This window comes from Tetrao urogallus, assembly GCF_951394365.1.
Source record: "Tetrao urogallus genome assembly, chromosome: 1".
Classification (NCBI taxonomy): domain Eukaryota; kingdom Metazoa; phylum Chordata; class Aves; order Galliformes; family Phasianidae; genus Tetrao; species Tetrao urogallus.
The window spans coordinates 21,217,946-21,242,400 of NC_136813.1; the positions used below are offsets into that span (position 1 = coordinate 21,217,946).

Genomic DNA, 24,455 nt, shown 5'->3' on the forward strand with positions numbered 1-24,455 from the left:
TTCTGCAAAGTCCTTACGAACGGGACAGACACTGGCTTTACTGACATACCCAATCAGATGTCCAGATGAAAGAAAACTACCTTGGCATCTACAAATGCCTACGAAGGTCTCAAATACAACCTTTTGAAGGAGCAGTATATTTCAGAGCAAGTGCTTCTCTTCATCTTTAGTGATGCAAATGGTTAAATACTGCACAGAAGCTTAGTAGGAACTCACAATTCCACAGGAATCTGAAAGTTACCAAGGCAATTTTCCTTTTAGGATAGTCATGACCAACACTATCACTATTCTTTCCTCCCATAACACAACATATTCCAGACAAGTTTTAAGAAAAAATATAAATAGTTCCCAAAACAATGCATTCCCAATCCCGTGATCATGTACGACAGCAAAAATATCTTCTGTCATGGGATGAAATAACTTGCTGCAAGTGCAGTGGTTTAGTCCAAGTCCATGCTAACAGTGTTTTGATCACCTGGATGACATTCACCATTTTGTTGAGGCATGTCTGAATTTTTGTCATCTTCTCCCATGTCTTCAGTTTTATAATCGCCTTGTTCATCTAATGGGTTTTCTTCCTTAGGAGAGTCAACTTTTGGTTTTGGTTGTGTCACAATGGGCTCACAGATATTGTTCAACTCCTGAAAGAGAGGGGAGAAAAAGATGTGGTCAGAACAAGTGTTAAGGACAAATAAGCTTCACTAACATCAAGAGTCCTACGCCTAAAATGTTGTTTCAACTTGCTTCTTCATTTCCTGAGTCCAAAGTGATGAGTACACACTGTATTCTGAAATAAACTGATCTACTTCCTGAAGTTCTGTAAGCAAAAAAAAATTTTTTTTTAATTAATATGTGGCTGTGGTGTTTTCCCTTAAGACCACCTTGTACTTTCCAATAAAAACTCCAACTGCCTTTCAATATTAAGGTGACTGAAAGACATGTAAAACACCAATAGCTCCACAGAATTGTAAACAGCATAGCACAGCTTCTCTGCTTTCTGCTGAACCTCATTGAGTTTACAGTTTCTTACCACCCTCGAAGAATATTGGAAAAGTTAGATGAAATATGAAAAGGAGTTTAGAGAAGAAGCAAACCAAGTCAGTCTGGCTCTCTTTTTTTTTTTTTTTTTTTTTTTTTTAAAGTAATAGCCTGTAAAATTAATTTCTTTTGATATTTACCTGAAGCTTTGCCTTAATTTCAAAGGAACGCACAGCTGGATCCTGATCTAAGCTCTTCTTAGCCTGTGCACTCACAGCATTGTTCATCCACTCTATCACTTCGCTCACACACTTCTCTACTTTCATCATTTCCATTTCATCAATATGGATGTATTTTTCATCCTGCACAAATAAACTTTTTGTATTAGTTGATAAAGTCACAAAGTTGCATGAAGTTACTGACAAAAATATCCCAATGTATCATCATCTTTACCAACTTTCAAAATAAATGGTTAGGCAAAGACTGAATCTGTTACAGCAAGAGATAAGAGAATGCAAAAATTGGAGTAAGTTTTCCGTTGTCCAATATTTAAATAGGAAATAGTTCACAGAGGGAACACAGACTTCACAAAGAAGTCACAAAATAACACAATGTTCTTAGGAAGGTTGCTTAAAACACCTTTCAGAAGAGCATTCCTTTAGATGCCACAGAAGCAGTCAATTGTTAACAGAAGGACCTGCACTACAACATGACCTGTGACTTAGGCTGAGAACTGAGAAGATGGATTCAGTGTACTTGAAATATCTAATATCACTGAATGCAGTATGTTTAAGATTGTAGCAGTACTGAACAGTTTCAAGTCATAATGATAGTCTCATAACGCATAGCTTCAAATAGATACGATTTTCTCTTGTGAGCCTCAATCTCAAACTAAGTAATTTTGAGTGTTTTGAGCTGCCCTATTAAAACAGTGAAGCTGATACCCAAGGACTAAGTTTACCAAAAGCAGGCATGCTGATCTAGAAAGTCATCTTTAAACAACAGTGCCAAAAAAGAAACATGTACATAGAAGCGCTGAATGCTTTAGTGAATCCTGAGTTACTTTTACAGTAAAGCTTCTCATCACTGCACAATATCCAGTTCTTCTGGGACTAAGAATGGAAGAGCACACCTCTGAAGAAACTAGATCACCTTTTAAAAGGTCAAGAATTAGACCACACAGTCTGACCTTCTGCCTTTTTGTCAAGTAATTATTATTTTTTTTTTTTGCTTGAAAACATCCAGAAGTATCAAGCAACTGAAGATACAATGCACTGTGTGAGGTTTTGTTGACTACTGGGAAACATTTGTGGTGTTAAATTTGTGACCTATATAACAGTAGAGTATAACTCAAATATGGAACCTCTGCCAGCTGGTAGGCCTCAATGAAACCCTACCTGGTATTAAGCAAAAAACAGGTTCTTTGAGGCCACTTACTTTGTTCCTGAATTCCCCAGCTATTGCAGCATAATACTGGAGCCTGTGTCCCAGTTCTTCTAATAGCTTTGGTCGCTCCTCTGCTTCTTGATAGCGCATTTCAATCGGGGTACCTAATTTCTAGAGAAAGCAATTTCTGTGTGTTATACATTTCATTAACATTCATCAATGTTGTTTCTTGTGGTGCATTGGAAAGTTTGCAATTCGGGTTGTTTCGCATCCTAATGGACCTACCTTTAAATCCTCTAGTTTGTCTACGTACACCTGCTTAGCTTCGTCCTCGCCCTCTTCATACAGCCAGCCTTCTGTCTCTGTTAGGAGTGCAGAGAAGCCTTGCAGATCCTATGTGTCAATACAATTCAACATGTCAAACTTCAAAACACACAACAATTGATCGTGCTTCTCTTTAGTAATAGGGTACTGGTAAATACAAATCACATTTCTGTTGCAGCTTTCACCTAATTAAGTCAACTAACTCACATCAGATTTTAACTGGGAGACATGCGTCTACAACATTGGCAGCATCAGTAACTACTTGCCTGGATCTAGACCGACACTCGGGCTATGGTTTTAATTCATGTTTTTAGTTATGAATACAACACAGCTTCCCTTGCTATTCACAATCTTTATTTAGAAGCAAAACAGGATTTTGTTGCAAAGGGAGTCAAGGGAGTCAAGTCCTCAGGGATATGCACTACTTGCTAAACCTGAGAACTTCAGTTCTGCATCAGTATCAGTCATAAGCTGAAAACAGGCTAAAGGAACTGGGCTTGCTCAGCCTGGAGAAGAGGATGTGGGAGACCCCTCACTGCAACCTTCCAGTATTTAAACAGGAGGGAAATCAGCTTTTTGCACAGGTACATATGACAAAACAAAGAGGAATGGTTTTAAATTAAAGGGAGGGAAATTTATATTAGACATCAGGAAGTTGTTTTTGTTTGTTTTTAACTGATTGGTGAGGTGCTGGAATAGGCTGCCCAGTGAGACTGTGGATGCCCCAACCCCTGAGGTGATTAAGGCCAGGCTGGATGCCTTGGGCAGCCTGATCTAGTACCTTCTTATCTAGTGGCTGGCAACCTTCCCTATGGCACAGATATTAAAGCCTGATAATCCTTGAGGCCCATCCAATCCAAACCATTCTATGATCATATACAAATGAATCTTAATCTATTCCTGCTTCCATGACAAGTATATGATGAGAAAAGTTAGACTAAGGAATACAGAATAGTTATTATCAGTGTTTTCAGGGAAGCTCCTGAACCTATAACCTACCTTTTCACAAACAAATTTCTCATATGGTCCAGACAATTTGTCCCTGAACTCATACACATATTCTTCCACTGCATTCTTTGCATCATTTCTTTCTTTTTCCAGTTTGTCTTGCATAATCATCTTACCCTGTGTGATCATGTAAAACATTTAATTAACACTTATGTTCAAACAAGTATTCTGTAAAGCACAGCTGCTATAAAACACAGAAGCAATGTGAGCTACAGCTTCTGGCATTCTCAAAGCTGCAGTGGACTCACCTGAGAAGATGGTGCATCATTTTCTAGATTCTTATTCTATAGATCAGTGCTCTGATGTTATTGTTATAAACAGCACTTCAGCACAGTGCTTATTAGCATTTGTCAGTTACATGTTAAAGTTGGAGAATTACAAACCCACTCAATTAGTTGAGTCTACACTCTAGGTTTATATAAAAGATCAGAGGTTGCTCTGAAAAGCAAAGCAATTGTTAATAACTGCAATGAAAAAAGCAGTCCAAACCACACTAACTCACCTCTGTTTCAATATACATATTGAGGAGATCTTTTCCTAACTGCCAAACCAAGTTAGCTTCGATAGGCAGTTCCACATTCTTCACTTTTATCTTGGGTTTTTTGGCTTCTGGAGGCTGATCGCCTTTCTTTTCACTTGTCTAAGTTGGAGAGAAGAAAAATAAGATACATTCCTGACTGACGAATTAACGCTATGATAGAAACATCCATAGGGAAGAACGGAGATGGTGTTCTTGGAGAATTCTCAGCATGTACTTGCAAGGCACTTGTCCTCTCAAGGAAGTCCGCCTGCTATCCTAGTCTGGCTACAGTATTTCACAGACAGTAGTGAGCAACAGGAAGGACATTTCCCAGATTTATCATCTATTTGCAGGTTTTCCAGAAGCACCCATCTATAGCTTAGCGCTTCACTGGTGATGCTGACAGCACCGAGATTTTAATCTAAAACAGTTTCTCATCTTACACAGATCAAAGAGCAAGCTACTAGCAATCTCACACAGGCACATATTCCACACACTGATTATCTCCCTTTCAGTTTATAAATTCCCGACTCAAGCTTCTCTCAGCAGACCTAATAACTTTGGCCTGTAACATTGTTGAATAGATTGGAAATATCTCCTTTCCAAACAAATTAGCTGCACAACTCCTCGTAAAGAGAGGCAAGGGTAGAGAGACTTGCATCTAGCAGGAATTCTGCAAAATTTTTTATGAAAATCACCACAAGATACACAGATTATTTTTGACAATTAAAAATAAAAAAGGTATAAAAGTAGAAAAAAGGGTTTTGAGTACCAAGTTCTTCACTTTTCTCCTGGAATGTTAACAATTTTAAATGCCACCATCAGAGTATAACAATTTCAACAGAGTTAAAGGGTCACTCACTTTCTTGACATCTGGGATTTTGTTTTCTTCAGAGGGAGGTTCTGATGAAGGGGGAGACTGTGACGTTTGCTGACCATCAGTTTGTACCTGGGACTGTGTTCCAGCCTCACTGTTCTCTTGCTGGTTATTTTTCTGAAATGAAAGCCCAGGCACAAAGGATGTAGAAGGCATGTGCACTGGAATTTATTCGAAGTTATAGGGCACCACTTCTGACACACAATACTGTACCAAGTGCCCTACAAAGCATTCTGTGCACACGCAAACACACACGCTTTAACTAACTCTGTAAGAGTGCTACCAGTGCCAGGCTGGCAGCACAATACTCGCGTGTGTGCATTCTACCACCTTCCTTTATAAAAAGTGGCTTTGAATTTATCAAGTCATAGCTTTTTAAGGTTTTTTTCTTCTTAAAAAAAAAAAAAATTAACACAAAATCCACCATAACAGTGCTGCTTTATTCCCCATTGCTCCCCTTTCCTTCCATGCTGTAGAAAAGGATCCAATTTTCCCTGTCACAAGGTTTCAAAAGTTCTCTAATACAGAGCATTAGGCACAATTCTTTTTGAGACTGAGAGCATGGAGGACTCCCAGTCTAAATCAAGTTCTCCTACCTGGAACACTGATAATTATGACTGTAAGCAATCCCACCCTCAAGGAAACCCACCTACTGCCACATCACATGATGCCTGATAATTGATTTTGAAATCCACACAATTTTTCAAGATAATACTTATTTCCTCCTTTTCTTACAAAGGTATCTTACTAATAACTACGCATACCTCAAAATTAACCTCATTTTGCTTCCTTAGAAGGTACTTCTCTTCCCAAGTATGTACCAGAAGAACAGTTTCATCAGTAAGGATATTTACACACAAGAAAGGCCAACTCACATCACTTGAATTTTCAGCAGGCATCTGGTCCTGAGTTTCCAATTCAGTCTCAACACCGACATCCTCACTATCTTCACTTTTAACTGGTTCTACCATGGATGCAGTGGACACGCTGAAAATGCCATGAGTATTGACACGGACCTTCACTTTAACTTTAGACTTCTCTCCATCTTTCTGAGCTGCCACATTCTGGATAACATACCTACCTGAAGTCAAAAGAATCTATATTCACTGTGTGTAATAGACTAGGTAACATTACAGGACAGTAACACTATGGGACAGGAGAAATACCACCTTCTTTGATGCAAGCACTTTCTAAATATTTGACCCTGCCAATAATATATGTGCTAGCTGCATGGTTCCCATATTAAATGAATACTGTGAAAAACAAAAGGGATGTTATTGTTCTACCAATCTTAGCTTCTAAATAGTGATGGAAAATGTTGATTTTCATCAGAGAGCAGATTCTCCTGTCACTAGTAACGCAGAATCAATACAAAAAGTAAAAGCTCACTCTCCCTATGCTCGTGGTATCTGTGATACTATAATGCGATGAACAAAAACTAGAAAGATTTTGCCTAATTGAAATATTGTGGTGCATGCCTTTTTAGTTGTCCAACAGAGGAACAGGATTTCTAAAAGTGTAATAAAATAATAATGCAGTTTTGCCTTTCAGCTTCTAACATCCATATAAAGCCTGCCATTACCTTTCACTCTAGGGAGAACATATGAAGAGTGGGATTTCTGATACTCATTTAAGAGCAGGTATGTTTTTCTGCCCACTGCATGGTTCTGTGTACATCATCAGAACAGTGACCTGGAGACCACTCTGCTTCCCTGATATTCTCACAGGCTGGATACGCACATGCTCACATGCGCTGCTTCATCAGTAGATCTGATCTTCCTGCATATCAGCTTTTATCAGCTTACTCTATAGGCCAAAGAATATAATCCCCTGCTGGGTAAATCCAATAATACTGAAGTTGTGATCTGCCCTCATTCAGTAGTCTCATCAGAACTCCTGACTCACTCATATGAGCTACTAAAACTGTTCTGAGCAAAGACTTAATTGGTGAGTAAGCTGAAGCCAATCAGATTTTCAAAATCCATGCTTAGTTTGCTGCACAGAAGTTAGCCATCTCATTCGTTAAAGCCATAGAAATTTAACTGGCACAAATTGCATTACTGGCCTTTAAAGGCAGAGTCAACATGAAAACAAGTCTGCTGTTTCTGTGACTACAAAATATTGTGCTGGTTTCTAAGAAATGGAATTTAAACTTCGCGACTTGCTGTGAACCAACCACAGAATTCACTTCAACACAGGGAAAGTTAACTCATTTTTTCTGTTGATAACGGGTACAGGTGACTTCATAGCATATGACATAGTAGCTGAAGCACTGGTAAAACAGATTGCAATGTTTTAGACCTATGTATTCTCCCAGTCATCTCAAGAATATTTATTAAGTTCATCTTTAACATGGCAATTCCAGTGTAACTCTCATCCAGGTACACAGTTAACCAACAGAACAGCTGCACCATGAAATGCCTACCCGGTCAATAAGTCAAGGGTAAGACAAAAAAAAAAAAAAACCAACAAAAACAAAACAGAAAATAAATCATTTTTTTAGTAAGAGATTTTATCATTGCTTCTATCACCCTAAAAATACTGAGGTCTAAGTGCATGAGGACGCTTTAGTAGAAAAGAAAACATGGTAAGAAGTTCTCTCACAAAAATAGTCTCAATCTAGTCTTGGCTGTACTGTTACAGTTCCCTTCATTTCATCACTGGACTAAAACAACTTTTGAAGCTAATCAAATTTGGATTTTGTCCATCTATGGAATGAGATATTTGTTAACAACTGAGTCCTCCAGAGACTGAAAGCTACAGTAGTGTAAATACTACTATTACAGAATTGATTTAAGACCAACACTGATATTAAACAATGTAAGACAGCAATATTTCCAGCACAATTACTTACCAATTTTTGACTCTGGATATGGGACTCCATTAGGATCAGAATAAAAAGCTTCTAACTCAAATGGACCTTTCCTATAGAAGGTAAGAACTTTGGAGAAAGGTGCTGCATGATTTCTGCTGAATACCTCATGAACCCTACAATTAGAAGAAAACATCACTTAGCAGAATATAGAATCACTCAGGTTGGAAAAGACCTTAAAGATCATCAAGTCCAATATCTGAGGTGAAAGACTGATTTAGCATCAGAAATCTTCAAAGAAACATCCCTACGCATTGGCATATTTGCCCTCTTTAAAAATTCAAAAAGGCTTTGCAACCATACCACATAGACAGAATTACTGCTCTGTCCTGTAATCAGAAAAAATCCTAATCCTATTTTGAGTCTCAGAAGAAAAGTTCAGGTTTAGGTGGCAACTGGTGACAGACCATCAGTAGACTTCCAGCATTTGTTTTTCCTTCCAAAGTTTAGGGCTACTGTTGAGTCTGGAATTGCATAACTGAAATTATGATTTGCACCCTTCCTCACTTAGCCTCAAAAAGCAAATTACAGCCCCATTACTACCTTACTCATTTACCTTCTGTGGCTCATTTGAAAACCCTGACACCGGATTATTATTCATTCCTTGATATGACAAAGACAGCCAGCTTTAATTATGTTCTTTGTCTAAGTTCTGTCTACTGTTACATGCCTGTCTGATTCTAATTCATTCTAATTCCCAACTTTTTTTTTTTTTAAAAAAAAAAAAAAAACAAAATAACTCCCCTAACTACAGAAAGTTATTGTATCCCATCTACAAATTCCGTGTGAGAAAACAAAAGCTTCACCTAAAACATGAACGCACAGTTTGCTCTTGTAAGCTCGCGAGGGAACAAATAGGTTCTGCATTTCCATGAGATTAAAGACAAAAGAAAAATTTGAGCTGCAAAGAGCTTGTAGGGAAAAAAAAAAAAAAAAAAAAAAAAACAAGAAAAAAAGAAAAAAAAAACCAGGATGAAAAGTGCCCCTAGCACTCCAGACTCTCCAAAAGAGAATTTCAGACCTTTCAACATCCTAGAAAGGAAGAACAACTTCTTTCATGCATATCACCACTATTAACATAGGTCAGAGTCTTGAGGTGCTGCAATTGCAAGGAATTACTCTTAAGAAGCCCTAAGAGTTAAATCCTTGCTTCTGTTTTCAGCCAGATAAACAGTATCCATGCAAGTACACAATGTTTACATAGCGTACAACCTTCCTGCTGAAATAAGAATCTGGGTAGATGTTAGCAGAAACCAGCAACAGAAAAGCCAAAGAGAAGTGGTACGGGTACTTCCGGAACTTTTCTTGTTCACTTTATATTTCAAAACCTACCAAACAGGTAAGAGTAATGCAAGACAACATTTGTTGGCAATTCAAAGTTATCTTTAAATTATTTTTATGTGTAAGGGTAATTATGACTAAAATCTTTAAACTCATGCCTTTACAACAGAATCTCCACCACCAACCCTCTCTGCTACGTGATCTACAGACTTTCTGCATCAGAATGCCAAGATCCTACTTTAAATGCAACCCAGAACATTGCCCTTGAACTGAAAGGTCAAACGCTTCACAGAACAGCAGTTTGAGCTACGTACCCTTCAGTGTCCTCTGCTTCAGTGTTCCACAACAGAGAGATTGGGAATGGTGTAGCATCTGTCACAGAGAATTCTCTCACTTTAAAAGCTGGAGAAAGAATTGCACACTAGAAGAAAAAACACACACTTTGCAGTTGCTTAACTACTCTGGTACTTGTCCCCGTGAAATTTAAACATCCGTAAACAAGAAAATGAGAACTGCAGTGACTAAAGTAGGTGAACTGCTTGATTTCAGTGCAGTGTAATAAGAAAAGAACTATACAAATATGTTCATATTGCTTGGGTTAGCACAACTTTCAGCATTATTCTTACTGCAGCTTGTGAAAAAGGCAGCAGTCTAAAGGAACAGTGGAAATGTAAAAGAACAGAAGCTCTGCATTACTTAGCCCTGAAAGAAGCCTTTGCTTTTTATGTCTTGCTTCTTCCCCTGCAGACAACTGACTGCCAGTAATGGAAAGCAATTGGTGAAATAGGATAAAGGAAAGTAAGTGAAATAAAAGAATGCACAGAGCAGAAAAGATGAGCGAATGAGTGGTTTGCCTGTAAAATGCAGTTCATTATGATCTGTAAAAATACCTTACGGATGGCAAGGGGGAAGGGAATAAAGTCAGTTTCATACTGATATTAGAATCATACTTGATACCAGAAAATGCAAATACGTAGTGTTTTTGGCTCTTCCTTCATACATATTCTTGCACACTTTGTTGATAAAAAACACTCCCAGCTTGTCAGTGATTATTAAATTTCTCTCATCAAATGGTTTGTTCTTCTGAAGAGTTGGCTATTTAAGAACACACCCAACAGTTGGCACAGTGGCATTTTAAACTACTGCACCAAAGAAGAGTCTGATTAGAAGAGTCAGTGAACATGCTCTTTTGAATGCCTTTAAGGGAGCACTTCTGCCATTTCTAAGGAAATGTAATTCTTCAGTTTTTCAAGTGCTGCCAGTACCGTACCTGCAGAGCACAGCCTCTAGCTATTGCTTCATCTGCATTCAGTGTTGTACTGACATCTTTGCCAAAGAATTTAGCAATCCTCTCTTTGACAGCAGGAATGCGGGTTGCTCCTCCAACAATCTCTACAGCAGTCACATCTTCCACTTTCAGTTGTGTTTGTTCCATTAACGAAAGCAGAGGCATCTCTATCCTCTGCAGCAGGTCAGCACACAATTCTTCAAACTGGGACCTAAGGAAAGAAGTGTGTTAAACCAAACCTGCCCATTACACCACTAAGATTTCATGGTTTGTTTTTTTTTCCTTAACTGATTCTGACTGGGTTTGTTAACTACGCTGTAAGGCAAAAAGCCTTAAATCTAAGTCCCTGTGAGTAGGCTGAATTGACAGCAGGAGACAAGGCAGTACACGAACAGCTGCATACAGATTTTCCTATGCTGCTATCAGGGTAGCACAGTAACATAAAGGTCCTGTTTGGGCAGGTGTTGTGTGTATGACTCTCAGCACAGGTTACAGATTAGAGAAAGCACTTATACTCCCTTTACAAAGAAGTTACTTGACCTGTTTTCTAAATAACGGGAAAACAACCAACCAAATGACCCACTCAGAAATTAAAGGACTAACTAGAAATGAAGCTGTGCCTGTGAGTACATTCCAGGCATAAATAAGTCACCCCCATGGTACCATTTCTGTCCTTTATTTCTTTCCTAATACCCACGGTTCAGTAAGAGCAACCGGGGAAAAAAATAAGACAGCAACAACTCATGTTTTCTTTTAAGAACAGTAGGAGATTTAGGTTACCTAAAGTATGCTGCAGACCTAAATATATGCAAGCCAACCTCCCTGCCCTGCTTTGCAGGCATCAACCTGTGATTTTAAAACTGTGCCATTCTACAGAAAGAAACCAAGGTTCCTATATACACATTATTACACTGAAACACTGCTCTGGTAGCTGAGCATTGTACCTCAGCTTCAGTTGTTGTATTTCTAAGTTGAAATAACTATTCAACACCCGCACTTAATTGTAGCACAGTTAAGTCTCTATTGAAATGGAAATAAACACTTGGTTATACAGTTGCTTGGGGGCCATATATCTTAAATATCTCCCATAGTGCTCACCTGTTCATTTTTCCAGATACATCAGTGTCGTTCATGAAACACTCAATGTTTAGGGGAATGTCTGTGCTATTTGAACTCATTAGTTTCTTCAGCTTCTCACACTCCTGATACAGACGAAGAAGAGCTCGAACTTTTGATTTTGGATCCAGTTTGTACTTTGCTTTTATTTCTGCACAAAAGTAGTCTACTAGCTTTCCATCAAAGTTCCTTCCACCTAGGAAAGGGTCAAATGCTGTGCCCAGTACCTGGTTTGAAAGAACAAAATTATTCAGTCTAACACTCAACAGAAACCAAATAGAACAGAAGTCATCCAATATTGGCAAGCCTTTGTTTCAAAAAAAAGGTGGGGGACAAGCCAGCCTACAATTCTATGCACAGTCTTAGTATTTAAATCAGCCACATCTTCCATTCTACAATGGAAGTAACTCTAAGTAAGTAGGTGACAAACCTGAGCGTTCACAATTTTAATCCATCCACTTCACTTGGATGATAGTAGTTGCACTGTATACCTTACACTGATGCATTGCAAAGCCATCTCCAGTCTTTATCTAAAACCATACTAATGATGGATACTGAAAAATCTATACCTTCTATCTCTTTGCCACTTTCCATGTATGAGATTATTTCAGGATTTTAAAAATAACAGGTTTAAAGGCTAGCTTAGTGTCTCAAAGCCTTTTAATTTCAATTAATCTTAGTACCTTTAGCTTACTCTTGTTGAACGCGCAGGCAGATACTTGAAATGCAGAATGTCCCATATCAACAAATATGACTATTCGTGGCTTCTCTTCAGGAGCTGGAAGGTCTTGTTTATAAATTCCATAATTCAGAGCCACTGCATAAGCAAATATCAGATATCAGTGTAATCTCTATTGAGTCTCCATCTGTATGCCAACATATCCTGTAAACATTAAGCTATACGATCTAGAGCAACCAGACAAAACCACATATGCAAGGTCTTACCCACATGGAAGGTTGGATCCATTAACACATTGTAGGATCAGAGAAGCAAAAAACCTTCCTCAGTCATGTATACGCTCTATCCCTAAACGTGTAAGCATGTAAGACCAAGAATCGATTAACCTGTTTTAAATACTGATCTATTTCAATCCATCTGTTTCTTAACAGTTCACCTTTTAGCTTCTCATAGTAATCAAGGATGCAGCATTTGAATTTACAAAGTAATATCTCCCAGGCATGAAGATTATATCTGAGAATGCTATGAATGGTCAGAAGAGGCTATAAAATGGAAGAATTTCAATCTATGCACAGTACCAGGCAGGGACAGATTGCAAAGAGTAGAACAGAAGCTAATTTGGCATGCAAGCATATGGTGGTCATGTCAGAGGAAGAACATTACCAGTTTTGCTGCAGAATTCTGATCTGTAGCAGTGGCACAGGTAGGTAAGAATTTGATGCAATAATCGAAGAAAAACTGAATAGAGTTTCATCTACACAGTTACGTAGGAAAGCCTCCAATTTTGACGTGAGGTAGAATACACAAGAACATGCATTTGTACGTGATGAAGAAATCCCAAGCTGGAGGGCAGGCTACTAGTCAGATTATCAGGCAAGAGAATTATAGCATTAGCAAAGGTGCTAAGGAAGGCAGGAAACACATGCTCTCAAGAGCAATGTATTACAGTCACAGTGACAGCCTTATATTAGGAAGGAGGGACTAGCATCCCTGGTCACAACAAAACTAAACTATCTAGAACAAGGACAGCTGGATTCCCACTGAGCTTTGACATTTATGGATTCTAGTATCTAGTGAAGTTCCCCTACAGCTGGTACTCCTCTCATTCTCATCACTGCAGACTTAGGAGGGGTCTTAAAAAAAAAAAAAATTAAAAAATTCTGGTATCAGCATTCATTAATCACTCCCATAGCTGAGTCATTAAGAGGTGCTTAATTAAAAAGAAGAAACTCTTATTTCATGGAATATATTGAAGTGCTATAACCTTGAGATGTAAATTTGATTGCGGCATAACTAAACAAACTAACACACAATGTATTTTTGAGTATGTTGAATAAGTTACCTTTGTTTCCAAGCCAGGCTTCAATGTCTTTATTGATGACCTGGATGAGGGCATTGAGTGCACCCCCACTAAGTCTGCAGATGACACCAAGTTGGCAGGAAGCATCAATCTGCCTGTGGGGAGCGAGGCCCTCCAGAGGGATCTGGACAGGCTGGACGGCTGGGCTGAAGCCAATGGAATGAGTTCCAACAAGGCCAAATGCTGGGTCCTGCACTTTGGCCGCAACAACCCCAGGCAACGCTACAGGCTTGGGGCAGAATGGCTGGAAGACTGCATAGAAGAAATGGACCTGGGGGTATTGATTGATGGTCGGCTGAACATGAGCCAGCAGTGTGCCTGGGTGGCCAAGAAGGCCAATGGCATCCTGGCTTGCATCAGAAATGCTGCTGCCAGCAGGAACAGGGCAGTGATTGTCCCCCTGTACTCAGCTCTGATGAGGTCGCACCTCGAGTACTGTGTCCAGTTTTGGGCCCCTCACTGCAAGAAAGACATTGAGGCCCTGGAGCAGGTTCAAAGAAGGGCAACAAAGCTGGTGAGGGGTCTGGAGCACAGGGCTTATGAGGAGCGGCTGAAGGAGCTGGGAATGTTCAGCCTGGAGAAGAGGAGGCTCAGGGGAGACCTCACTGCTCTCTACAACTATGTGAAGGGAGGTTGCAGTGAGCTGGGGGTCAGCCTCTTCTCTTGCGATAGGACTAGAGGTGACAGGACGAGAGAGAATGGCTTCAAGCTGCGCCAGGCAAGATTCAGACTGGATGTTAGGAAATACTACTTTTCTGAAAGAGTGGTCAGGCTCTGGAATGGGCTGCCCAGGGAGGTGGTGGAGTCACCAACCCTGGAGGTGTTCAAGGAACATTTGCACATTGTGTTGTGTGACAGAGTTTAGTGAGAACTATTGGTGATAGGTGGATGGTTGGACTCTGTGATCTTGTAGGTCTTTTCCAACCTTGGTGTTTCTGTGATTCTGTGAGTAGGACTTCAATAAATCACAGTAGACTTTGTCTTCATTAGAAAAAAAATAAGCAAAATTTTCTTCTCTACTTTACCATACCTCAGAATCCCTTCTCCACAGATATTATCAAAGATCATAGTATTTAAAACTAGAAAAAGCTGAACAGTACTTATTAGCCTTACAAGGTAAGGACAAGAAAATGAGAAATACCGTGTTACACTATATAGGAAAGCTGCTGGTGCTGCTAAGGAAATGGAAGGTTTGCATTTCTGTGAACAGTTCATCCTGTTGGCACAGTTTCTAAAGATCTGTACTTTACCATACAGAATATTCATCTGAAAATTGTTCTAGCAAAAAATCTTGAAGGTACCACCTTACCAATACATGTTAAAGGTACTTAAATCCTTAATAAGCAATTCACTTAAAGGCATGAATCCAGGTGGATTTCACAGAAAACCCTTCTCAATTTATCTGACTAATGTGGGAAGAAGAAAGTTGATTGTTCTCTGGTACAATTCTTACCCACCTTTTCTCTCAAGAAACAAATGCTAATCATTAAGCCATTTAAAAACATGGAAAAATGCCCTCTCCCCAGATGCCAACAAGATGCATGAAGACTTGGGACATGAACACTTGAATCAAGAGACCAAAAGCTCTTGGTTGACTAATATGTTTTTAGAGCCTTGAAAACATTAGCAAAGAAGATCAATTGTCCAATTTTTCATTTTAAAACCACAAATATACTGACAAAAACTCTGAAATTAAGTGCTAACAATTAATCAGCAAATTTCCTTTAAGAGTGCCAGGAATTGTCTTCTCTTCCAGGACATGTGGATACTAAGAGAACAAGTAGTCCAGGCACATGTTGTAATGCTGAAGAACTCAGGGAGATATCTACCACTAAGGCTTCATCTCTTGCACACTTTCAGATAGAAGACATTAAAAAAGACTAAAATAAAGAAGTGTTTAGAACACTTGTTTAATGTCCTATTTTTTTAAAGCCAGCCCAGTTTCCCAGAGTAACTAGATGCATCTGCTACCAGTACATAAAATTTGAAGAAACTGCTGTTTTACAAAACCTACCAGCTGTCATGTCATTCATTAATCTAAGACAGTTTAATCCAACAATCTGAGCTGCATCCAGAACCGATCTCCTTTCAGCATCAGTGAAAAATGATGGAACCTGAAGAAAGCAGGTGAGAGTAGGAAGTTAGCTTCAGAATATGAGACTACACGCCATCTATTTGAAAATGCTCACACAAGTTGCATCTATTCCTCATGTTTAAGGACAACATTCACTGCAAGCACTTTGTTGAACCAAGACTAAATATTCTACTTAGTCAAGCTGAGATGGAATTAAATGAGCATCAGTTATACAATCATACACTAGAAAGAAGCAAATATTATTTGTACACAAATTGTTAGGAACACGAATTACTGCTGCAAAATATGAGACTGGTTTTTAACGAGAAAGAGACACAGAATAACCTCAAGCACAACTGGTAGATATTTACCAGCCAGGAAAGCAAAATAAAAATGCAGTGCTGCAATAGAGGTGTGAGAGACACAAAAACAACAATGAAAAAGTTATAATTAAGTATCTGCTTTGGACAAAATTACTTTGGAGAAGAATTAGCAAGAGGTTCTGGAGGATTATGCTGTTGAAAATCTGCTGCAGATCTCTATCAGCTGCTTTGGACAGTGACCTGTGATATCCCTGGAGACTGAAACTAAATCATTAGAGGACATTAACTTTTCAGATTACTGAGTGGATAAACTCCTTTAAGGATAACAAACTAAAATATTTCTAGATACAACACGAGGTAGACTTGTTCAAAGAGTCAGTGAATGCACAGAGGCAGATGCCATTTTATATTTAGGCTTTGCAATGCAATGGTTTTTCTTGTTCTGTGGTCATTTTCTCGTTCAGTCATAAATTTGAAAAATGAACTGAAGTTAATTAATTTCAGCTGCCAGATGGCAAATTCTGACGAATAAAGGTATCTTTAACAAGTAATTTAAGTGTTTAGTCATGGGATAAAATTATAGAATGGTACACATCTGGATCCCAAAGGTGTTCTTTGTGCCAGAGTTCAGACATTTCCCAAGAAAATGAGCTCATGCAGTGGCTCAGAGACTGAAATATGGAAGTGGCCCTGGGATTCCTTTAAGTCAGGAGCTTTGAAGTTAGTTAGGATTAATTCTTTTCTAAGTGCTTATCTGGTGTTTCTATTCATGTACAGTGAAAAAGAACAAATTGTCCTCAATAGCTGAAGTTTAAGGACAATGTTCCCGTGCACTACAATTACTTACAGAAATAACACAGTCAGTTACTGGCTTTTTCAGGTTACTCTCTGCAGTCTCCTTTAATTTTGTCAACAACATCGCTGAAATCTGTTCCACACTGAAGATGTGCTCCTCATCCATGTACATGACCTGGATAGAAAAAAAGCAGGAAAAGTAATTCCATTATATCAGTGAAAAGAATTACTTACAGTTAATATGTTTTTTGGTACACTGTTGACTAACACTCTTTGAACCTTGACATGCTTAATCTGTTCTACAGCGAACTAGAATTTACAATTTCATTTGCCACAGAAGCAATAATCCCATTTTTGAAGTTAAGCACTGAGAACCATATGAACACTATGGACAAAAGTAACAGCTGACAGTTCGCAACTTTGAGTGACTGAGTCTAAAACACAAATAAGACGTAGGCATACAGCATTACGTCAAAACCAGTTGAAATAGCCCGTTTCGTAATTGCTATCAACTACAGAAAAGTCCAGAATTACCTGCTATTTTCCCCTGACATTTTTATAAGCCTGCTCAAACATGAGCAGTCTCTCTAGAGGGAAAGCTCAAACTACACATAAGCCAACTAAAAAGATACAGCTCAGAAAAACTTTATTCTCATACTGTTTCCTTACCAAAAAGGGATTTTTGAATCACCGGTTTTCTGTGTAATAGCATAAATGCCAATGAAGTGAAGGAACACATTTAAAAAAAAAAAAAAAAAAAAAAAAAAAAAAAAAAAAAAAAAACCGATTCTTGAAAGAGTAACTGATTTTCATCCGCAACATTTAATCAGGGAAAAAAAAAAATTAAAAAAAATTAAAAAAATTAAAAATCAGAGCACTTTTGTTTTAGAAGAAAAACTGTTCTCTAGCCAATTGTATGACATATTGAATCAATTACATTTTATTTTTACAGCAGTTAAATTGGAAAAAACACGACCAAAAAAAATCTAATTTGTTCTGCTAACAGACTAAGAACAAATAAAAGATAAGTAACACTCTTCACTTGCTACTAGACTTCACTTACAGTAAAGCACTCCTACATGCACTTGAATTTCTGTCTGGAACGCATCTGTTTACATCACCAGTCACAGTCAGCACAACAAAAGGCACCTCCTCTTTTATATAGCTTGACTTCTCTGTAAATCCGTTTATTACCAAAGCCTGATCTATGCCTAAAATTTGATAAATCAGTTCGAAGTATGGAGAAAAGCATCAAGACACACCCTAACTAAGCTAGGGTCGTCACTACTGAAGCAGCATCAAGTGAATTTCACAAGCTTGGATATCAGTATTTTTGGTACAGGTCTGTAAATGAATTAACACTAAGGATACCTCTCATAGGAAATGCTGACACTGCGTCAGCAACCTACTGCTAGTGTAAGCAGGACTGGATCTGGAGTAGTTGTACAAGACGGGCAATTACTGTTGCAAACATCCTAGAAGACACCAGACAGTGCTCTAAAAACATGCCACTTGTTTACAATCAAGGTTCTAATTTAGAGTTCATGCTACTTACTAGGCAGTATGTAATCAGGTGATTAGACTGTTACAGAGCATTCCACACAGGAGTGACAAAAAGGTTAATACTTAAAAGCAAATCCACACAACCTCCAGATCATCCTTGACTGTAATGTTTGACCTGGATGCACAATTTGGCAACAGAGAAGCTCAGATTTCAGCAATTATTGCAAACAAATGTTAATTTGACATTTAGTATGCACGACTTAAAAATGGGAGCTGGCTATTTGTACAAGGGCTCCTCTTCAACAGAATGGTTAAGGAAAACCTTTAGGCTACTTAAATAGAGCCTGAATTTTCTTGAGTAAAAGCTGAAACAAACTTTTCTGTGTAACTACAAAATTGAAAATATCATGTTCCAAGCATACCTTTACTCCAACTCCACCATTCTTCATAGGAACCAAATCATAACTCAACTTTTCCTTTTCCTTCTGAACAAACGGATCGTTAAACGCACGGCCATGGAATCTCTTGAAGTTAGATACTGTGTTGTGGGCATGAGTGATTTGCTGTAAAGAAATACAAGACATTTACAAATCTATCCTTCATCAACCTGCAGTGTTCAGTGTTGCCCTGTATGCCCCAAGCATCAGTCACTCTTCAATAAAACTGTTCATTTACTTGTCACATTTGTTACTATAATACCTGTAATTACTATCTGGTATTTTATAACAGCTCATCACTACAACAAAAATCGGGTAAAAGAGCTACATGTCACAGAAGAGTATACATTAAGTAAAGGCAGCACTATATGAGCATCTCTAAAACCTCCAAGCAATCAGGTGAGTAATATCACAGAATGGCCTGGGTTGGAAGGGGCCACAAGGATCATGAAGCTCCAACCCCCCTGCCACATGCAGGGCCACCAACCTCCCCATTTAATACTAGACCAGGCTGCCCAGGGCCCCATCCAACCTGGCCTTGAACACCTCCAGGCATGGGGCATCCACAACTTCTCTGGGCAGCCTGTTGCAGCACCTCACCACTCTCTCTGTAAAGAGCTTCCCCTGGTATCCAACCTAAATCTTCCCTCCCTCAACTTCAAACCATTTGCCCTTGTCCTGCCATAATATGATTTACAGTGCCTACTACTTTACTCATCTAATCTAGATGTGATTCAACTAATTAAAAGCCTCTTTTTCAGGTGTTTGCCAGGCCTGTAACTAGCACTCAATTCACCAGTAACCTCATCACCCCCAAGGGTTCACTTGAAGCACCACTACAAGGAGCACACACACACATACACACACCTGAATCTTTAGTTATTGGCATTAGACTTCTCATTCATTTCAATACTTTTTCCCTGAGCTACTCTTAAAGAGGGTGAGCTGCCTCCTTGTGCTCACCTAGCAGTCACTCCAGTTCTTTACACCAGACCAAAAGGCACAAACAGCAGAGAGAAGCATGACATTACTTTGGTACCAAAGTTAGCTTGAAGTATATACTGAACTGCAGCACAAGAACCCCACGGAACCAATTGATCAAAGAGAAACATTCTTTATTAGGACTGCAATGCAGAACAGAAAGCAGACAGCTAGGCTATCCTAAAAGAGATACAACAAGTATCTCGAAGTAGAATGAAACCTATCTGTTGGAGAGAAGCTGTGGAAGTAACTTTAGGGCAGGCCCAACAGATTAAGTGGTATTAAGTCAAATGATGAACATACTGAGGAACAACATGGAAGCAAAAATAATTTTTACGTAGCTGGCAGAGAAGCACAAACACTCTGGTGGCTTTTACGGCCTAATTTAGAATAACACTCACAGTCTCTTCCAAGGAACAATCTTCAGATATTTTTAGAGTAATTGTATGCCATTAGATCTGCAGCACATTTCAATATCTTCCTGCTTAGTCACAATTAAGGAAGCAGAGAATTATGGTCTGTTAACTAATAAACTGCTCTCATCTCCAGGCTACCAGGGTTACCTAAGGAAATAAACTCTCTGAAGATATACTCCAGCAGCAGCTCTCCAGGTCTCAAAGGACATCGACCCTGAGTACGATCATAAGCTCCTGCATACAGTCACATTGTTGACTGGTGAGTTTTTCACTTTATAAAAAAGTTCTTAATAAGTAACTTCAAATGAAACGGATGGTTGTACTCCTTCATTTAAGCATCTGCTACACTCTAAGGCACAGAAAACATAACTCAAGTTTTCCCACGTGAAGGAACTTCCACATCCAAGAAAGAAACAATGTGCCTGACGGGCAGTCAGCCAAAATGAACTGCCTCAGCAAGAGGAACAAATGCTCTGCATCTTTTAGCATTTAATGTACCACATGCTTTTCTTTTCTTGCAAAAACCATTCAGTTTCAACTGGTAGACAACCAAGCACAGAAGATGTAATATATCCACATAACCTAATGGTTGCCTCAAGTCATCTGAACTCGCTGGCATTCATCCCAAACACAGTCCTTTAAACACAATTTCATACGTCACAATCTTTTTCCCTTTCAGCGTGCTTCAAGTTCTAGCATTTCATCAGAAAACAATATTAAAGATACTCTCAAGAGCTTCCACATAGGATTTAGATCACTTCTATTTTGATAAATGACTCATTTTTGCACACAAGTGAATGTTGTTAGTTTCTGAGTAAAAGCACGTAGTAAGAAAACAAAAGAGATGCTAAACTGAAGTTTCTCTAAAGAAGGAACATAAATGCATGTAATGACTGTACTACTTCAAATATTAACCTTGAACCGAAGGAGTACATGTGTTTGTGAATGTGTAAGCTATTCATATTCTCTCAGCTTCCAAAACTAAGAGAACTGTTACAGAGAAGGAAGTCTCTTCCAATGCTCTCTCCATGGAAACACACTGCAGTCCTTTCACCACAGATCTGCACAGCCCAGCAGAGCTGCAGGCTCCTCAGTCTCTTACCAGCTGTGGTTATGCAACAGATACAAGGCTTGACAATACCTGAGGATTTGTTTAACATCTATATTTAGCTATTCTGAAACGCTAAGAAGAGAGCTTAATTCTTGCGCATGAAAATACTACTTCAGTGAAGAAAACACTCAGTGTTTCTTTATGTACCTATCAAACTGCTCAAGCAATAAAACCAAGTTATTTGTACTATAAATGTTAAGCTTTTGAAAAACACACAGGCATTTATCTTCCAGCAGAAGCAAAGGCAGTGAGGTAGCTACACTGCTTTAGGAAACCTCAACTAACATTTCTCTTTCCCATCTAATTTTAAGCACCTCTACACAGCGTTCAAACATTTTCCTTCAGACGCAGGAGAAAGCTATAGAAAAGCACCAAGAACACAAACCCGATGCTTAGGCCCTCAGGAAAGGAGCGTGTTCTACTGGAAAATATTGCCATTAAAGAAACAGCGAGCAGGGAAGTTCCAGCAGAACCACCTGCGTTCCTCCGAAAGCAGCGCAGCACTACAGCACATCATTTTTCTACCGTACAACACCCCGAGTTCAAAAGGACCCGTAGGGATCCTCCGACAGGTGTACCAACGACAGTTACCCGTTCCAACTCCAGCCCAGCGGTTCTCCACGCACCCCCGGCACCTGAGCCGCCGGGCCGTCAGCCTCCTAGTCACAGCCACCTATAAGGAACCCACCTGGTTTTTGGCCGAGACGCCGATAGCTCTGTTTTTGGACCCGAACGAGACCACCGACCTGCAAAGCACAAGGGACTGCTGAGCGCGGCGCTGACGGCAGACTGCCCGCGTTCCAGCGGTGGCGGAGCTCCACCATCCCTCCCTCCAGCCCCGTTACCCTCTGCACAGCGTGGCCGTCCCGCTGGCACCGCCGCTCCCGGCCCCGAACTCCAAGCGGCAGACGCCCAGTTTCCATCCAAACCGCCCCGCTTCCGAGCTGCCTTTATTAAAGCAAGCTAAGTAATTTGAACGGCCGCACACCCCGAACCACGGAAAAGCGGCGGCCCCCCCGGAGCTCCCGCCCCGGTCCCCTCACTCACGGCGTGCAGCGGTCGCTGAACTCGTTGGCCACCGTCTCGATGCCGCCGGCCCGCGCCACTGCAATGTAGCAGCTCTGGAAGCCCAGATCAAAGCCCACCACGGCCATGGCCGCCCCACCGCCGCGAACAGGCCCCCCCCACCCGACCTACTGCCGGCACCACCGCCCCAGTCCCGCTACCGGCGGATGGGCGCGCAGAGGCGGGCACCCGGCGCCGCCGCTTTAAATATGACAATGAGGCGAAGTTTCCAGAAACTGCGGCAACCACTCACCGGCTCCACGTGCGGCTTCCGCTTCCGCCTTCGGCGGCGTTCTCGAACAATTCCGACCAATCAGCGGCACCGGGGCCCGTGACGTCAGCTGTTCTCATAGCGACTGCCGACGCCACCGACTCAGAAAGGAGAACGAGGGGAGGAGGCGGGAAAGGGGCGTGGCCACGCGGAAGGGGCGTGGCTAGATGTGAGAGGCGGGGGATAGGGAGCGCGGGTTGGGCGCGTTTCGCGGCTGTTGGGCGCGGCGATTAATGGCTGTTGGGTGCGTGGGAGGAGAGCGTTTGTTGCTGCTCGCGTGGGCGCTGAGGCGCTGTTGTGCTGTGGGGGGCGCGAGCATTGGGCTGGCTGGGACTGGCGGGGGGAGGGCTGCCCCTCGTTCCCATAACGGCGGTCCGCTGGGGTTTTAAGGGCATCACTAGGTGCGTTCCTGTGCTCGGCTCTCGGAGGGGTCTGTACCTTGCTGAGCCTGTATGTGTGGGAGAGGGGAAGAAAAGAGGTTGGCTGAAACAAAGTCCTTGTTGTAGCTCACTGGGAAGCTTATTTTTGTACAGCTGGGGATGCCTAATGATAGGTGTTTCCCCTCCTTGCTGTTAGAAAACTCTCAAGAATAGTCAAAAGTGGCAGAGCAGGTTAGGTGTGTGTGTGCTGCATCGCTTGCTCTTTTAAAAGAGGGTTTTATCTGTCTAGTGCTACGTCCTGCTGCAGATGAAGGTCTGCTATGTGCCGAGCTTGGGCTGTGTGTTCTGGGCAGGTCCCAGCCTCCAGCATTGCCCGTGGAAACACAGTGGGTATGCAGGTGAGATGTGTGCTGTCAGCGTGCCTCCCTTACCTCCCTGTGCCAAAGGGAGAAGTGGGTGCATTCAGGGTTCTCAGTCTTCCTCTGTCGGAGGGGAAAGCAGTATTTTCACAGAATCACAGAATCGTAGGGGTTGGAAGGGACCTCCAGAGATCACTGAGTCCAACCCCCCTGCCAAAGCAGGTTCCCTACACCAGGTCGCACAGGTAGGCATCCAGGCAGGTCTTGAACATCTCCAGAGAAAGAGATGTTTTGACCCCGCTTCCTTTCTGCTGTGCTGTAGCAACCTGTCTCTGCTAAAGATTTGCTTCCTAACGGAGTAATGCTCAGTTTTCTGTCAGGCCCCAGCCTTTCTTGAGTGTATTATTTGTGAAGAGTTTTTTTTAGTCCACTAAAAATAATGCTTCTGTCAGAGGAGGTAGAGAGCTGAAAATCCCCTCAGGCTGTTTTGTGGCTGTTAGCTGAGGCTGTAATTTCTAACTTAGAATAAGCTGACAGGATGGCCAAACCCCGAGTGCCTGTTCCTGATGCTGCTGCACTTGCTATTTTCAGCAAGAAGGTAGATTTCTTTCAAAGTATTTCATTTGCTTAAATAACCTACTTTTTATTGGATGGCATGGAAATGCTGAAAACACTTCCGTCTTCCTCACAAATGTACTAATTCCTTGAATTTGTATGTTCTTGAATCCTGGATTGTACTTCTTTAGGGCTGGGTGAAAATCCAGTCATGTTATTAATAATTCATCTGTACATCAGCCACAGCCCTATCTGGCAAGAAGCTGTGTGCTAGTATTTTGAGTGATTGTTTTGAAAATCCTGCTGTGGTGAATGATAAACATACAGCATAACCACTAGTTTAAGCGTCGCCATAGATGAAAAAAGTAGATACCAAACATTCCTTTTGCTTTTTCATCCTTTGCTGTAAATTGTTTATCCTTGAAGAGAAATACGGAAATCTTGACTGTTTGCCCAGATTTGCAGCTGGTCTCTAAAGGGAGAAAAATGTTAAGCT

The 24,455-nt window shown here is 40.6% G+C and overlaps 1 protein-coding gene across 1 annotated transcript; it reads right to left on the reverse strand.

The window, feature by feature from the left end:
- Nucleotides 1-440: 440 nt before the first annotated feature.
- Nucleotides 441-22,745, reverse strand: HSPH1 (heat shock protein family H (Hsp110) member 1; the record flags this gene model as incomplete). Its single annotated transcript, XM_079546860.1, has 18 exons — nt 22,377-22,745; nt 22,018-22,075; nt 18,807-18,947; nt 16,934-17,056; nt 15,704-15,803; nt 12,334-12,467; nt 11,633-11,877; nt 10,517-10,745; nt 9,561-9,667; nt 7,944-8,081; nt 5,969-6,170; nt 5,079-5,210; nt 4,199-4,336; nt 3,688-3,813; nt 2,650-2,757; nt 2,416-2,535; nt 1,179-1,340; nt 441-641 (listed from the first exon to the last, which is right to left on the reverse strand). The coding sequence occupies exons 1-18, from the start codon at nt 22,481-22,483 to the stop codon at nt 441-443; spliced, it is 2,571 nt and encodes an 856-aa protein (XP_079402986.1). The 5' UTR covers nt 22,484-22,745.
- Nucleotides 22,746-24,455: the final 1,710 nt, after the last annotated feature.